Source organism: Lampetra planeri, chromosome 1 (assembly GCF_965212315.1).
Source record: "Lampetra planeri chromosome 1, kcLamPlan1.2.h2, whole genome shotgun sequence".
NCBI lineage: Eukaryota > Metazoa > Chordata > Hyperoartia > Petromyzontiformes > Petromyzontidae > Lampetra > Lampetra planeri.
This window is the reverse complement of record NC_136107.1, coordinates 22,063,684-22,081,983: the sequence shown is the minus strand read 5'-3', so window position 1 is coordinate 22,081,983 and position 18,300 is coordinate 22,063,684. Positions and strand designations below refer to the sequence as shown.

Sequence of the window (18,300 nt, the reverse complement as noted above, 5' to 3'; positions counted from 1 at the left end):
GAAGACGTGGATCCTGGCTGGAGGAGGGAGTTACTCTCCAATTCCTTCCCTCCTCCTCTCTGGGGCTCTGGCCAATGCCACGGGCCCTCTCGTCACCCGGCACTGCCCCCGTGTCTCTCTCCCCCTCCCCGCCTTGTTTCGTTCCTCCCAACGCCTTGAAAAAATCACCTAATACTGGTGCCAGATCAGAGAGATTTTACCACCAAGATTGTAGACGTTTCTATGCGGTATTTGTAGAAAAAATATCTCAACACGTAACAGTGCAATGGCAAGCGCCTATTTATATACTTTTACATTTTAAGGCCGTGTCATTAACGTGTCTGTAAAGGTTTTTTATATGTGCATCCACTGTCAACGCCGTTTCACCAAATAATAGGGCATTGGAGTTTTTCAGACGGCTTCTTAATAACGGCACATTTTTATCCGCACGTTTGTGTTTTTTTTGTCAGTGAGACGGATTTTGATAATGTGTTCCGTTTTAAAATAAATATATAAGCTTTCTGTGCAAAATTTTAGGCCTTTAAAAAACTTGACATGCGATGAACGAACATTTTTAGTTCCAAAATGTGGCAACACTGGAATGTTGTTACGCGGGTCCCCACATCTGCGTCTCATCATCCCACCAGGGACATTCGTTCTGCGTTAATCCCTTAACATCTCCTTCCTTTCCATCAGTGCTCCTCGATATCTTCCATCGCCTCTCCTAAACCCAGAAACTATCAACACAGTAATGTGTATATGGTAGTTGTTACACGTAGGAAATGTATTTTTAAAACGCAAGTGTTACTGCTTATTGTGTACGCGTTGAAAATGAGCAAAACTCTACACAAAAACAAACGTCGATTGTTCGTATGAAATAACTAGACACGTTCGTCAAGAACGCTGCATTAATTGGAAACAATAGGAGACGTTTCGGACAAAGCCCCTTTTTCATTACCACTGTGTATTGTTAATCAACAACACATGGTGGGGAGGGGGAGAAGGGAGTGGTCAAGCGTGGCCCCTCCCCCCGTTTACAAATCCCACTGCGGCAGCGCGGGCCCCGCGCCCTGATTGGCCGCGGCGGCGCCACCCGCCAACCAACAGCGGCACGCGCGCTCCTCGGCCGCGCGCGTGCGCTCTGGGGAATGCAAATGGCTCGCGCGACCACGTGTACACGGTCCGAGCCCCGCCCCTCGCCTCCTCGAGCCCCCGCCCCCGCCACGCGCCACGCCCCTCGCCTCCAAGCCGAGACGACTTGGCGAGCAAGAAGCGGCCGTCCTTTCGCAAGCCGTAGCGGTAACGTCCGACGAGTGGACGGGTTAATGTTACTTCTGCCGCAATTAGCCCAGCATAGACGGGAGAAAGTGCCTGTGACTCGCGGCCCAGCACTAGCCCGCGGGAATGCGTCACAAGACCAGCGCAACTTGTTAGCGGAGCATAGTCCGTGAGCTGTCTGGACATTTGTCCAGCGTGGCCATTGCCTAGTCCAGAGCACTGGAGCCCAACACCAGCAAGTTTGACTTCAGCAGCAGTAGCTGGATGCAGACTAAACACCAGACCCAGCTCGAGACCTGCCGAGCTCAACGCAGCCACCATCCAAACCAAGCCCCAGCGCACAGCACGCTCGGGAAAGCAGCAGCAGCAGCAAGCATCATCATCACCATCAACTCAATACCAGCCCATCCCAATACAAGCCAGGCATTATCCAGACCGAGCAGCAGCCCATTTCGGCTCACTCAGGATCAACCAGAACACCAAGTACCAGGTCAGACCACGCGAAACCCATCAGCAAGCCCGACCCAGGCTGGTCCCAAGCCAAGGCAAATCTCAAACACAGGGCAGGCCAGGTGAGCCTCAACATCAACACCCCCCACCAAATCTGGTGGCCGCGTCAGGGTTGAAGAGCGAAGAAACCAGAGAGAAAGAAAGAGAGAGAGGGGAGGGGTGGTGAGATTGAAAGCCATCGTGGTCACCATGCTGGCCCGCGCGGTGCACTTCGTGGCCGTGCTGAGCGCTTTGCAAGTGGTGCGCACCGTGTGTAACGCGCCGCTCCGGGCACCGGGACACGCGGACGGTGGTGGCGGTGGTGGTGGCTTTTCAGTGGGGGCCTTGGGGCTGCCACCCGAGCCGTGCCTGCGGCGCGCGGCGCACGGTGACCTCGTGCGATTTCACTGCAACGGCAGCCTGGCGGACGGGACCCCGATCGTTTCCAGGTAAGCGGTGAACTCTGTATTTTCTTCCTCCACAGAAGCGATCTCGCCGTAAATGATGAGCGCAATTAAGTGGCTTATCACGTGGGAATTTATAGCAGCCACATGCTCTCAACGCGTGATGTTGAGTCTAAATGTGTGGATGGCGGGGGTGGGGGGGAAATCGGAGGACCCGGAGAAAAATGTAACCCATGCAAACTTCAAATGTACAGACGTCAGTGTTGGGATCGAACCGACGACCTCGTGTATGCCATCTCGCTCGCCCCATCATCGCCTTCCACCGTTGACATCGCCCGATTAACTCTGCCACGTGATTGGTAACTCCATTTTCTTCGGGTTGGAAACGGTGTTCTTCGTTGCAAGGCCCGCGAGGCACTGGCGGCCCCTTGTGGCCTTGAGTGCTGCCCCCTGACGTGCGGCCTCCGGACAATACACAAATGGGAAAACGCTCCATGCCATCGTGCTATTAAACCCAATGGTTTCAAATGTGTGGTGGCCCTCGCACAGTGGTGTCTTATTGGCGAAAGTGGCCCCTCTCTGACAATTAGTGAAACACTGGGCCGGAATGTGGAGATTACACCACTGGCTCAGTCAGGGCCACTGATGGATATGAGCATTGTCATAGCCTTGCTTCAGCAACGAGACTGACTCTTGTTTTATATCACCTGCCCTGGTTGTTGCCATGCACACATAAACAGAATATTTATTTAGACTGGGAGAGAAATCCGATGTCCAGTAGGGATCTGAGTACTGAAGGTACATGTTAATTGTGACAGCAGATTGCAAGAGAGTATCTAGTGGTTCTCCAGAGTTGCCCCTCAAAGTAGTAACCGGTTGACATGACTGTCTAAATGCAAGTAAAGGAATTTACCCATGCTCATTTTGACTATATGGCCTAGTTTACACAATTATTGTTTTACCACTACGCCGCTGGCAGACACACCATGCTCGTGTGGACACATTCAGAGTTTTATTAATGATTGATGGCTGCAGATGTTTGGTTCTCAATATGTAGGATAATGTTGTGGACTTACCATGTTTCAGACACGTTTTCGATATTGTCCACCTTTAATTCACTCGGTTCTGCAGAAAATATACTTGGTATGCACCAAACCAGAGTGCGATTAGGACCAAGCCTCCCAGCCACGTGTCACTTTGGCAGAGTGCCCAATTCGCAGTTGTGAGTTAAAATTCCAGTTGTGGGGATGTCTCAACCCATCATTCTTTTGGGGTCGATAGATTGAGTACCACTTAGCCTAAATGGACCCACCCCTACCATAGGAAAGAGGAATTTCCACTCGTGGAAATGAGCACTACCCAGTGCACTACCCAGTGCTCATTTGAGCATGGAAACACTTTGCTCTTCAATCAGGAATTCCTGAACTGTATATACGGTGCTTTTTGTGTGTGTGCGTTCCTGATGTTTGTTTCTACGCACAACAGACTGAAAAATTGGACGTGCTGCAAATTGCATTGCACCACATTACTGCAATGTAATGCGACCGCGTGTGTGCGCGCGGAGCTACAGTGCTGCCTAAACCAGATGTGTGACACGTACATGGATATGGCATTGCCAACGCAATAATACAGCAGAAATAGAAATCTGCAGTAGCTTGCAATTACCCTCACGTTCCACTGGGTGTTCAACTAAGCATCGGTGAGATAGTGAAAATTAGACATGCAGTAGTTGATTTTCATTATTAAGACATTGGTTGAATGCCAACAAATAGTTAATAAAGTTATGATGCTTCTTTTAATAAATTAATCTTATATTCTGCAGTCGGATAAGCACAAAACTAAAATAAAAATTGGTACTCGATCACCAGTATTTCCAACTGTCAATTGATGCTCATAGAATAATGAGCACAGAACGGAACATTAATCTATACAAATAATTTTGGTTTATCAAGAAGGATCCTGTATACCAACAGATGCAGTTTACAGATTTGGTAGTGCAGGTGGTGCATCGGCAAACTACACTGGGGTTGTGACCTCCTGTAAAACATACATTCACCACCATTACTATCACATGGGTTTGCCTCCCTTTGTTCTGCTGGAAAGCCTTCACTTCTACATTTAAAGCACCTTGGTCTCCCACTTGTGACTGTCTTGTGACTATGTTGCCCATCTTCATGATTGCAAAGTACACGTAACCTGGCACATTAATTCAGCTGCCATCACCGTCACCTAGTGGCGAATGCCATCTGTTGTTGTCGACGCCTTTGCTCTTTGATGTGGCTGTTGCCGAGTGCGTATTTGCGGTTTTTGCCGATCTCCCATTGCGTTGAGTGCAGCTCTAAGCGCCCTTGGCCGGAGACGGTGGCGCTGGGTGCTGGGGAACTGCCTGCGTGGCTGGAGCAGTCACTGCTGGGAATGTGCGTCTCTGAGCGCCGCCTCGCAGTGCTTCCCCCAGACCTCGTGCAAGCAGCGCCAGCATTCAGTGAGCCTCGCTCACCTCCGCTCCTCATCCTGCTCATTCGTTCATACACCTATTTTCTATTTTTACTCGAGTTATGATCCAAGTTTGCTCTCAGTGCGATGTCACGAGATGGAAAATTGTAGTCTTCGAAATTCTCACTGTAAGGTTTTTCAGGTGAATTTTTTTACTCTTGCCAAATAAGATGATTATCTGCACATATATTTGCATAAGAGGTGTAACCCAGAAGTGGCCGTACATTATTTATATTTCCCACCCTTATCTAATCATAAGGAATCACCAGAAGCGGTTTTCCAGAAGCACAAAATACATCATATCATCCATGACTCATTTCATTCTGTGTCACCTCTTGGACATGAGAGATGGCACCGAATTGGTGTAAAATTCATGATATTTGTGTTTGTGAATAGCCATGTGGTTAACACGAGTACTTTCCATGGCTAACCGTGTACAATAGGATCTACCAATAGCATCTCCCCAAATCGCCACTAGAGCAGCTAGGAGTGCTGGTGGAAAACTGAACTTAATACTTGAATGAAAAGCAACATACCAGGGTGCCTAAAGAAACACTTTTCATCGGTGTATATTACCTGCTATTGCACGTGGATCAGATACATGGTCATTGACAAAGAACATGGAACAAAAGGATAACATACACAATGGATGGAGAGATACATGCTTGAAATTACACTGAGAGACTGGAAGAGGAACGCATGGATTAAAAAACATGTGCAAGTTAGATGCACCATATTGACTGTTCAGAAAAGTAAGTGATCATGGGCAGGACACATCGCAAGAAGGGACGATGGCCAGTGTTCAAGACTAATGACGTAGTGGCAGCCAAAGGAGAGCACATTCATCATGTAGAGGGAGCACTAAGATCAGCTCGTGTGTAGAAGCTGGATGGATCATTGGGTATGGCTTGAGGATGCCTTCATCCAGCAATATAGAGAATGGCTGACTGATAACGGCAACGATAAAATTGTCACGTATTCGAGGAGGTTAACTGCACATTCTGTGTACGCGTGTACTAGAGGACGTGGTTCCCCTGGGCTCGACACTGCACCTGGAGCTGCTCCTGCTGGACGTGTGGAGCCTGTCTGACGAGGTGCAGGTGCGCACAGTGCGCCGAGGACCTGGCAACTGCAGCCGCACGGTGGAGACGTCCGACTACGTGCGCTACCACTACAACTGCACGCTGCTCGACGGCACATTCGTCTCCAGCAGGTATCCCCCACGCGATGGCTCTCCACACTGTGCTTTGAAATGACGCGTCGCCCTGTGATTGTGTGTATTACGCATTGATCAATGGATGAAGTTGATTCTTTCACCACTTGTATAGAATCATGCATGATGTAAAAGTACATTAGCGATTTGTGGAAATGATATTCCATTCACATGCTAAAATGTTGTATGCCGAATTAAATGAATGAGAAAGAACATGATATGGACAATACAAACAACTTTACAATCAAGACAGAAAAGAATGGATCCTTGGTTTGTGATCCTGTATGGTGAGAAATAATCGAATTGCTGCAGGTTGAATCTTTACATATCTAGTGTGTTTTTATATGTGTTTTATATATACTGTATGTTTAAATACAGCATACGTGTATATCTTACATGTGTGTGTACATGTGTTCAATGCCAAGTCCCTTTCATGCTGTACCACACGTCACTACTCTGCATAACACTCCAATGCCAATAACTCACTTGTTGAGTATGTGGAAGTGGTACTTTGGTTTAAGCTATATGCTATGATTCAGGTTGCCTGGGTTCGATTGCTGGCCATGCACATTTGTGGTAAATTGTATTAAAGCTTTTCTGAGCCTCTCTTAGGTCAACTGAGTAATTGTTGCAGGTGTAAACATGGTCACTGGAGAGGCAGATGTCCAAGTGTAGTGCTGGCCACACCACCTCCTGATATTCCATGCTGACCTTAATGTGTGCTTGCTGACAGTACTTGCCCCTTTTGTCTATGAAAATAAATGGGGGATCTTTGTGTTGTGTTTTTTTTGTCTGTAAAGCCGCAGCCTCAATGGGACGTACAACACGTACGTGGGCATGGGCTGGCTCATCCAAGGGATGGACACTGGCCTCCTCGGAGCTTGTGTTGGGGAGGTGCGAGTGATCACCATCCCACCCTCACTTGGCTATGCCGAAGAGGGCTCCGGTGAGTGGTCTTCTTGGAAAATGCTGATAAAGTATTGCTGCCATGTGGCTTGTCGTGGCTCAAGGTTGGGCACTGACTGTGGCTCAAAAGTCATGGGGTCTCCCTGTTCTTCCACGTGTTGCTCGCTGGGTATCTCCTTTGGTGGTTCAGAGGTGATGGAGGAATTCACACATTACTATGGTGCGATGGACAGTCTCTCCATAGGACACCTACATCCCCAAAAGAGATGTAAATTATATCGACCCCTTAGTGACAATCATAGGATGTCATCCCCTGACCTGGATTTGAACTTGTGACCTTCCAGTTGTGAGTAGAGTGCTCTTATCCAAGTGCCATTTGGATTAATTTTCTTTTGCATTAATTGTTAATGCCGTAGGCTTAAAGAGCCAGTTTCAAGCATGGCAAACCCATGGGTAACCAGATGTAACATAATGTTAAAATAATAATCCATGAAAAAGAGTGCAATGCACGTCATTGGTCGTTATCCAGATCAGGCTTAGAGGTCATAGTGTTGAACTGGCTTGACTGAGATGCTGCTGGGTTTGAATTTGGACAGATGCCCATGATTACAATTCAAAGCACTGTTCCTTAATGATTGTGGCTATGCGATGTAGGTGATACGGTCCCTTCTAATGCTACGCTGGTGTTCACGTTGCATCTCGTGGACCTGCACAACCCCCGCGACTCCGTCACCGTGGACTCCTACCTGGTTCCGGAGCCCTGCAGGCGCCGTGCTGCTAGCGGGGACTTTGTGCGCTATCACTACAACTGCTCGCTGCTCGATGGCACCGTCTTTGACAGCACGTGAGTGCGTGTTGGTCTTTTGCCCACATGTCAGCTAGCACTCCCGACATTCCATCAGCTGATAGTTCACCCAACAGTCCACTTAGCAGCCCACTTGTCAGCTGACCTATTAATCTCACTCCCCGACCACCCACCAGGTCATCCAGCACACCTCCCATCAGCCTACTAACAACCACACCAGCCCACTGAGAAACCAGCCACAAGTTAGTTGAATCAGCAGTCCACCCATCCACTAGCCTACCCAGCAGCCCCATGCAGTGTCCACCTGCCAGTGCCCACCTGCTAGCTTACTCAATAGTCCACCTGACAATGTATCAATTGACCAGGGAACCATCAACTCCAGCTCGCAGGCCACACGGCAGCCAGCTCTCCAGACCACCCAAACCCCAAATACCAGCCTATTTAGCAGCCCAGCTTTCCATGAACTATTAACATGTCCATTTACCAGCATATTCATGATGCCACATCCCAACCTGCCTGCCATCTACCCAACAACCCACATGCCAACCCCACTGCCACTCCTGCAGAAACATACCCATCTACCAGCCCACTAGCCCACTCGCCACCAGCCAGCTCACCAGTCTGACCATCAGCCCACCATTCAGCTCGCAAGCCAGCTCAAAAAGCCCACCATACTATCAGCCTCACAGCCCACCAGCAAACCCACCAGACAGCCCATTAGCTATCAACCCACCATTCAAGCAGCTGAGCTGCAAGTCTAACCACACTTGTGCCTACCTGCCAGTTAGCCTACCAGCTGTCCTTTTGGCTGTAGCTGTAATCCATCATACTCAGGCTGAGTTGACCCACTCCAGGAAAATACATAAATTGCCCACTGGTGTCGTGTTGTGAGTCATGGCGAGGAATCAATCCTAGGATGACAGGATTATAGAGCGGTGCGCGAACAACTAACACCACTGCTCCCCACGATCACCGTGTGTGACTGTGTGCAGGCAAATGTGGAACCATACGTATGACACGTACCTGGGCAAGGGCTTCATCATTGCGGGCATGGAGGAGGGGCTGATAGGTACCTGCATTGGGGAGAGGCGCCTGCTCACCATCCCACCCCACCTTGGCTACGGGGAGGCTGGCATTGGTGAGAGCCAGCATTCATGCATGCACAGACACAAAGACATAGATCTCCCATGTTGCCTTTCCAGCCAAGCTTGGCATGTGCTGCTTGTGAAAACCTATTAAGGCTGGCATGCCTGATGAGGGAGTAGTGTGGCCAGTAGCACGTACAACTGCCTTTGTCTTTCTAGCCGATGTTGCCACTCAAAGGTAATCATCTAAGGCAGAGTCAAGCAAACATAGATCCAGGACAAATTTAGATATTGTAGCCATGAATAGAACTCAGGCTTCTGGGGTCATAGTGTAGCATACTAAAGACTGTACCACTGTGCCCCACACATAAACACACACATCATATATGCAGACATTAATACATGTGTAGTGTCTTCAAAAATTACTCACACCGACACGTTGTAACAAGTCACCTGCTTACACTTTATTCACCTGTTCTTGCGCCAGTTATAGGCACTCCTGTAACTATCTGTACGGTTACATATACTTCTCCCCGCTCTTATCTATTCTGCACCTCACTTAACCTGCACTCAGCAGCTCTGCTCTCCACGACTCCGCACACAGCAGCTCCGCACTCAACGACTCTGCACACAGCCACTTCGCACTCAGCGACTCCGCAAACAGCGACTTTGCACTCAACGACTCTGCACACAGCAGTTTCGCCCTCAGCAACTTCGCACACAATGTCTTAGCACTCAGCGACTCTGCATCTTCACCGCTGCCGTCACCTACGCTCCCTCAGACCCGCTCACCCGTCTGTCCTGGGCGGGGGGTTCAGCCAACACCCGCCCGGCGACGGTGTGAGGGTTGAGGTCCCGTTGACGGCTGGAGCGGTAGCGGTGAGATGTCTTCACTCTTGGTTCCCCGGCAACAACTCGCCTCGCTCACACACACTCCCGCTTATATCCCCCTGCTTATCCCGAGTCCTCACGTGCTCATACTTAAGCTGCCGCCAGGCCGGCGTTAGTTGTCCCATTAATCCCTTATCATCACCCCCCATCTCCCGTCTCCTAGGCGCCAACCTCCGGTCACAGCGTAGCACTTGTTAGACCTCGGTTGCACCCGCTTCTCCCCCTAATTACTGGCGGTTTGTCTGTGCAAACCTCATGTTGCAACGCGCACACCTGTTTGCGCTCAGTTGCACCCGCTTAACTTTGCGCACCGCGTATTTCTCTCCTCTACACACGTACACTCAATCATACACACACAGCTGCACATGCCGCTTGTATGCACACACATGCAGACATATGAACATTCACAAAAACAATGAAAAGGTTGAAAATAATATCATTAGCTTGGGTTAATGCAATCTAGCCAATGCATATAGATTGCACTCCAAAGCATACTTTTATTTTATAGTGCTGTTATTTCTAAACTTAAATCAAGTTGATGTATGATCATTCGAAAAAAAAATCATACATTACTTTGAAAATACTCAATATGGGATTAGTTTGTTCTTTCTTTTTCTCCCAAATCGAAAACAATTGTGCTTCCAGCATTGCGTAATGACATGACAACATTTTGATTTATAATCCGTTGTCGGAGAATGCTCCAGATGCTGACATTCTAGATATTCTAGAACTACTTCTGAAGTAATTTCAAATGGGCTCCTTCATTTTCACTGGGAGCACACATTTTTTATGGTCTGTAAACTGGTTAACTACTTGTCAATAAAACCACGTTTTTTATTCTTAGAGCTGGAATTAACTAAATCAAAAGCAAAGCCAAATTGTACGATGAGGGGTTTTTGCACTTTAATTGGTGAACAAGCGCTATCTACACCTGACAACCCATGGCCCAAATTCAAACCCAGGATATCAGCAGTGTCTGCCCAGCATTTTGACGTGATATTAGCCCCTAAGCCACCCAGCACCTTCAACTACATTTACCTGAATTCAAACCCAGCATCTTAACAGTGCCAACTCAATGTTCTTCTAATCCTCCTGGCACCTTTGTATTGCGTATAAAACACCCGCGTTACCAGTCCTCAAACAAGAATTAATATTCAATAGTAACCTTCCCAATGCCCTTGGACTTCCACCGCTCAGAACCCCGTGCCGTCCATGACTGCCCCCCCCCACCCCACCCCCCGTGTCCCAGCGGGTAAGATCCCGGGTTCGGCCGTGTTGTTGGTGAACGTGCACATGGTGGACCTGCACAACCCCGCTGACAGTGTCGATGTGGAGACCTACTCCAGCCCGCATGAGTGTGCGCACCGCGTACAGCTTGGGGACCTCATCAGCATGCACTACAACACCACGCTACTGGATGGCACGCCGCTCTACTCCAGGTGAGAGAGAGCGTGTAAATGAACCCGGCAAGAAACCCGAGTTAAATTCCCACTCACGCCCAATGCCAGTGACGATTATCTGAACTAGTCCTGGGCCTCCCTAAGGTCGACTCGGCCTCAAATGAGAACCTGGTGCAGTGCGTAAACATCTACATTGGGGATACAAAGGCGGCTGGGCGTGGTGCTGGCCACTCACCTCCTCGTGCCATGCCGGCCTTAATAGGTTCTACTCGCTAACAGTATTTGCCCAAACAATCTGTTAAGGCTATATGGGGGAACTTTGTTGTTGTGGGGGAGGCTCGTGAAGGATGCTACTGGGCAATAATGGAGGGCAGGGCAGAGACGCTCACAACAACGAGCGGAGTGCCGGGCGGCTAAAATATAGCAAATTGGCACAATAGGGGGCACAGGTGGTACATCTGCCAGTCTTCTAAGTCAGTCAACCCGTGAGACCTGGGTCTCTTCCATGCCCTACTGTTAAACGAGCATTTGCGACTTAACGTGCCCTCAAAGTGCACTGAGTTTGGCACAAGCACTGTGGTGACATTTAGAGGCCGACCGAAACTGAATTTCTGGTTTTGGCCGAAACCAGACCGAAAGTAAAAAATATACTTTCGGCCGAAACCGAAGCCAAAACAGAAAGTTTAACTACACTTTCGGCCGAAACCGAAGCAGAAAGGTATATAACCGAAGTTACCGAACACAAGATTTATGAAATATGTCATGATGCAATGCTACTTTAATTAAAAATAAATCTAGAACTAATCATTCAGAGCCTGCAGTAAGTGTCGCTAAATATCAAATCTTTAGGTGTTACTTACTTAGTAATTATATCCAAACAAACGAATGTTGTAGTTAAGAAACACCAGTTTTTCCGCATTCAGCAAGACAGTCTGTTGACCGGTCGTATATACATTAGCAAAGCATGGTTGCGGCTGTAACCTCGCTCCCAAGCTGCTGCTGCTGACGTGTGTGTGTGTTTGCAGCCTATCGCATAGGATTGCCTAGCGCCGACTGACCGGCCGATAGGCAGAGTGATAGACGTAGCACTAGCATTATATTCTAAAAATAGATCTTCGGTTGACGAATGACGACCGAAAGTCAATATCAGTTTTGGCCGAAACCGAAACCAGACGGAAAGTAAAAAATTTACTTTCGGCCAAAACCGAAAGTATGCCGAAAGAGGCCATTTGCCAACTTTCGGCGCCAAAACCGAATTTCGGTCGGCCTCTAGTGACAACACTGCCATTTATTGGTGAACACCGGTTGTTGTTTTGTGAGAGTGTGTGTATATGAGTTTGTGTGTGAGTGAATTACAACACAACCCATGCACTCTATTTAAGGTAAGAGTGCGAATGTGTGATGTGTGCATGGACATATTTGGGTTTCTACATTGTGTGTATATGCATGGCTGAAGATGTGTTTTTGTGTGTGCACACATGCGATTGTGTACATATGTATGTATGTTTTTAGGTGTATATATTGTGTGTGCATGCCAGATTCACCAAGAGATGCTTTCATCAAGGATAGCTTGGTAATCTCTCTGTGCAGCTCATTAAATCGCTACGTCTAGTGGGCCGTCCTTAACAGTGGCACTGTTTGCAGCCGGAAGACCGGCTGGACGTACGAGGCCAAGATGGGCAGTGGGCAGCTCATCCCAGGGCTGGAGGTGGGGATGAAGGGGATGTGCGTGAGCGAAAAGCGCTTTCTGACCATCCCCCCGCATCTGGCGTTCGGCGAGAAAGGCATTGGTAAGATGGAGAGAGCGGTTACAGCTGCGTGAATAGATTGCCAACGATTGGTTGTAAATTCGTTCATTCTAATACGGAGTTAAAACACACTACTCAAAGCATAAATCACAAATACAATTGAGTAAAACATTCTTGAAATGGAATGGGCTAAATTTTGCAATGCAGAACAGTCCTAATCGCTGCTATATCGACGCTAATTTCTATGTGTTACTGTGATAGAAGCTTACATAAGGCGTGTGCGGGTGCTCTGTGCCCCCCCCCCCCGCAGAGGGCGAGGTGCCGGGTAGCGCAGTGCTGCTCTTCGACATTGAGCTCCTGCGGGCGGAGGAGGGCTTCCCGGACGGGTATATGTTCGTGTGGAAGGAGCGTGCGCCGCCGCTGCTCTTCCAGCAGTTCGATGCCAACCAGGATGGCCTCATTGCACTTCAGGAGGTGCTGCCCCTCTCTCTCTCCAGCAAATAGGCGCAGGCGGGAGGGTACGGGATGTAGACTTGAGTTAAGTATCAATACGTTTTACTCCAGTCAGAACCAGGTGATAGGTATGGGCTTTCAGTGTGCAGTTAGCCATAGCCGATTCTGTCACTTTATTGAGTAATGTGCGCAAACCCCTGTGCTGTGCTAGAAAGTGGGCAAATGATCGGAAAATTTTAATTGTGGTCATCTTGTGCAGGAGTTGTGTGCTAGTGTAGCCTATTCACCTTTCTTGTAATCTCTCCGAACCTTGAGCTTGCAACAAAGGGCTCATTACACATACACAAGATGACCATGTCACCCCCCAATGGCAAAAAAACTATTTACCAAGGACATCACTCGAGTGTTGGCAGGGGAAGACCTAAAACCAGAGTGTAACAGCATATCTTGGAGGTAGGGTATAGACTGTAACAAATAAATAAAACTTACAGCGGGTGGTTTAAGGTCCATCAGCCTATGGGCCTTTTGGACTAAAGGTATCTAGCAACAATTGTTAAAGCAGGAAAATTCCAGATCAGTTTCAACTTTCTGAAATGCCTTTCGGTACACTTGTGAAATGTGTGGGAAGGAAACAATTCCGTAGTGTGGTGCAATTAGCAGCTTTGGCCATGGTGACCTTTTGATATTGATCTAGGTGTACCGATTGAAATGTGTAATATAGTTGCCGTGACGCTCTCCCATCTGTTTTGCACTCAGTTCTCGACCTTCATCAAAAGCCAGGTGGCAACGGGAGTTGGTCGTCTGGCTCCGGGCCAGGAGGCTGAGACCCTCATCTCCGAGATGTTCAAGAACCAGGACCGCGACGGTGACGGCTTCATCAGCCCCACGGAGCTCAAGTTGAAGCGGGACGAGCTGGCACACGACGAGCTGTGAGCTGCCCCTACATCCTCTGCGAAGTGGCAATCCAGGCGCCCCAACCCCCATCTAAGCCCTCCGTCCCCTTACAACCTTGCCTCTGCGGGCTCTGAGACTGTTCATGCTTATGCGCGCTGATTTGCGCAGGGTCCCATACTCGTGTGCGTGTGTTATAAGGAGCAGTGGCACAGTGGTTTGGCATTGTGCTACAAACCCAGCAATTTTTATTTGATTCCTCACCATACACATCAGTAGCAAATGGGGGGATGTGAACTTGTCCTAGACCTTCCCAAGGTTGACTCGGCCTTAAATAAATACCTGGTGTGGTGTGTGAACATCACTGCTTGGAAGACAAAACAATCCGGTTGTGGTGCTGGCTCCAATCACTCTCTCGTGTGCCATGCCAACCTTAGTAGGTGCTCACAGCTTCGGTATATGCAAGTAAACTGTGAGATGGAAATGTGGGAAATAACACAGGTTGACAGCTAATGACTCGATTGATTTTTGGGTTGGACCATGTAAAGATCTGGCAAATGAGGTTCATCATTGTTTTCTTGTTTGGCATTTCATGAAAAGGCATATTTCATTGTTTATTAGAAATGCTTTTGTTATAAATGAGAATGCGTAATGTTGTTTTCTGAACTTGGGTATTCCATGTGAGCACTTTGATTTATGAACAAGTTTGAAAATGATAACTTCAGAATTCTTGAAGATTAAAAATATCAATTCCAAGGATGTTACATGCATCATGGGTAAATATTAATCTGCACTAGAGCTGGAACAATTAGTCAATCAAGTCAATGAATCTACTAAAAATTGTAATGCGAACTTTTTTGTTGCTAATTACATGGGCCCCTTTAAGTGGCAGCCAGCCCCACATACTGCCTTCGAAAGGCAGGAAACCCCCTGTAAGCCACGCCCAGAATGACACAGCTGATGATACCAGCAATACGTGGGAACAGAGGTGAGGCTTTCTGTTTCAACTATTTTCGTATTATCTGATTCGTTGAGTAATCAAACCGTTAATTGATTGCGTAAACAATTGGATAGCCCAGGTGTGAACTGCAACATAGACCTTAAAGGAATGTTTTGAAGGAATGTGTAGGTGAGCTTTTAGAGTTTATATTCTTGCAATGCAGTTCACCAAAGCCATAATTTGCTACTTTATAATGTTGTGTTATGATGCTATCAACCAAGCTTGTTTTTTTTCTTTTTAACTGTGCAGTCTTTTAAACAAATTTACAGGTGCTATTTGTAATTATGTGGTTCTCCAAGCAATATTCATTGCTTGAAACCACCGATGTATTTGGGTACAGCTGATTAATTAGACCGAGGTCATTGTGGTCAATGCTGTTCCATGGCACAACCTCGTCATTGATTCCAGATGCCTTAACTGTTTTGGCATCCACCTTGCGATTGCTGAGCGGCTTCACTGCAGCACCACTGAATAAAGTGGCTTTGCTGCATGTAGTCAACCATGCAATCGCAATAACTGCCATCCAGTCATTGAAGCTGGGCCTCACAAATACATTTAAATCCAGATCACCAAGGTAAGAAGCCGCCAGTCAATCCTTCAAACAATGCCACTGCACACTTTAGTCGAGACACACTACTAATTTGGAGGAGCCACTGGTAATATGAATAGATAATCCATATTGATTTTGGACAGGCTTTTACGATTATACAACATACCAGTTTGTGCCGAAACCGGGTTGGTGTTGCGATGGTTAGTGTACACTTTATAACGGAGCTCAAATCTCGGATGGGGTTCGACTCAAAATACTTGTTCCTGTGGGGTTGATAAAATGAGTACGATTTTGTAGACGGTCGACAGGTGCCGTCCTGTGAAAAGAATGAAGATGAGTACGAACCACACTGCTTATCAAGGAAACACTGGTTTTGCGAAAAATACATAATCTGTTGTCTGTTCTCCTATAAAACGGTAGCTGCGTTCCTGAAGAATACCGCGTTATGGAAAAAAATCACGTTATAATAAATAATATAGGGTAAAGCACAGCCCGTGATCATGCGTGAGATGCATATGCAGGGTGAACAAAGACTGAGGTGCCTGGGAAGCATCGAGAAGCATCCATCAGCATCCCACCTTGTGTGATGGTCCACCAAGGCAAGCCGTACATCTGTTTATTCCTACGCGCGCGACGCAGTTCTGTTCACTCAATCGCGTTATATCCAATTCGCATCCGTTTTATAAAGTGTTCCCGCAATACATATATAGCGTTATATACAATTTTCGTTATGAAAACACGTGTTACAGGAAAACAGACTTTTTGACATTTTTGTGAGTTAATTCTAATGGCTTGTGTGTAGGATACGTATTACATCTACAGCAGGCACAATTACTCATTTAAAATTCAAATTGAATTAGATGACGTGGCATAGATGAATTACCCGGCATTTTTTATTTACGTCTGTGCACATTTTTGGTCAAAGCACCAAATACCAATGCAATGTCTGCTACCAGTCTCACTTGCACAGGCCCTTGGGAAGGTTAATGTAACATTTGTCATTTTATTTACCCTGTCAAGCCTCGGTCTCATTTAGGAGGGTCCTGCTTGGGATGTCTTGGTCAATTGAGTAATTTTTACCTTCGGTAGTTTTTTTCTGGTTGCATGGGTAACCTTTCAGAACCAGAATCTGTATTTAGACTGTCGGAATCCAATGAGCTGTGAAGCTTGTTCACAGATGTCCAGTCGAGGTGGGTCGGCAAGTTACTTTGACGTTCTGCCTACTGCAGACTCCCACATTGCCTATGAACTTTGTGATCCAGGTTTGCACAACCATATGTAAGCATCTGCCTTTTGACGGGCAGATAGGATGCTCCAGAGTAAACAAACATTTATATTCTTTGTTCTTTCGGTAAAGTCACGTAGAAGGGAAAAAATAAAATAATAAAAATATAAAATAATAAATCTCACGTTTCGACTGCAACACAGGCAATCCTCATCAGGTGCGATCATCTGGTGTGATGATGATTGCTTGTGTTGCAGTCGAAACGTCGTGAGAATTGTTACTATTTTTTTTATTTCCCTTCTACGTGACTTTACCAAAAGAACCAAGAATATGAATCCCTGCAGTCACGAAAGCTTTAAATCAAAACCATATTTATGTTTATTGCGTTGTGATAATAAAATGCATGTCACTTGCTATTGTCAGACATGCAAGCACAGTATTTGCTTTAATAGATTTATTTACTTTTTTATGTTTTTACGCTCGGCAGTGTTGCTTATGTTGAACCAATGTATTGTAATATACATTTTGAAAAATCTTTACAACTTGTATTTAAACATCAAAGACACTAACTGCATCAAATGTAAACTTTGAAGGTTTTGTTGCACGAATTTTTTTTAAAGGAAGGTATTAAAAGCTGAGTTTTTTAAAGCATTTTAAAATTATGCAAAGGTGCTCACTGTGAATGTTACACTACTCATTACTTCCAAAACAGTTGGATGTGCATACTCGTGTAAGATGACAATGTATATTTTCAGACAATGAGATTACCACTTGCCACCACATCAGAAACCAAAGCCCATAACATGGTGGTCAACATACGGTGCGACAGATGTTCTACATACATAAATTAAATTGCATTCCATCTACCAAAATATTGCAACTCAATTTTAAAGTTAAGAAATTGTGAAATATGTAATTCCAAACTGAGATTACATTAATCAGGCTGATCACTTTTCAAATACTGTGGCCCAAGTTATCCTTGACCATGATTCTAAGTTAAGCACCAATGATTGGGGGTTGATAGCTCTTACCACAGCTCCACCCAGCTTCATATAATAGTGTGTACGTATTTTGTATCTGAATATAACCCCATCTTAAGACAGTGGGATCCTGAGTAGTGGTTTGAGTCGCATGCATTAAATATCATTTGAATTGCCATTTGTGGCCCGGTCTCTTTGGAAAGAGAACTATGTAGCTCAGTGGACCTTTCCTGGTAAAAAAAAAATTGCATATTAATACATTTTTAGAACTTAACTGTTTGCATTTTAGTGACTGGAAACGATAGCTTCTACCAATACCATTGCATAGATCACCTGAATTATAATAAAAGTGTGCCATGCAGGGAAATCAAGGAAATGATTTTCCCTGCTGTTTAAACGTAGGCTTTCGCAACCAATATCCATCAAAGGTGTTTTTTGGGTTTGCTATGCAGTCTAACCCTAAAAAACTTTAAAAAAAACATTCCAGCACACATTCACAACTGGTTGGTA

General features: G+C 46.5%; 1 protein-coding gene across 1 annotated transcript; it reads left to right on the top strand.

Moving 5' to 3' along the window:
• Positions 1-1,807: 1,807 nt before the first annotated feature.
• Positions 1,808-16,073, top strand: LOC144720119 (peptidyl-prolyl cis-trans isomerase FKBP9-like). Its single transcript, XM_078596615.1, has 10 exons — positions 1,808-2,195; positions 4,487-4,632; positions 5,664-5,856; positions 6,657-6,802; positions 7,417-7,606; positions 8,560-8,705; positions 10,793-10,982; positions 12,588-12,733; positions 13,002-13,165; positions 13,901-16,073. Exons 1-10 carry the CDS (start codon positions 1,957-1,959, stop codon positions 14,075-14,077), a joined length of 1,737 nt encoding a protein of 578 aa, XP_078452741.1. The 5' UTR covers positions 1,808-1,956; the 3' UTR covers positions 14,078-16,073.
• Positions 16,074-18,300: the final 2,227 nt, after the last annotated feature.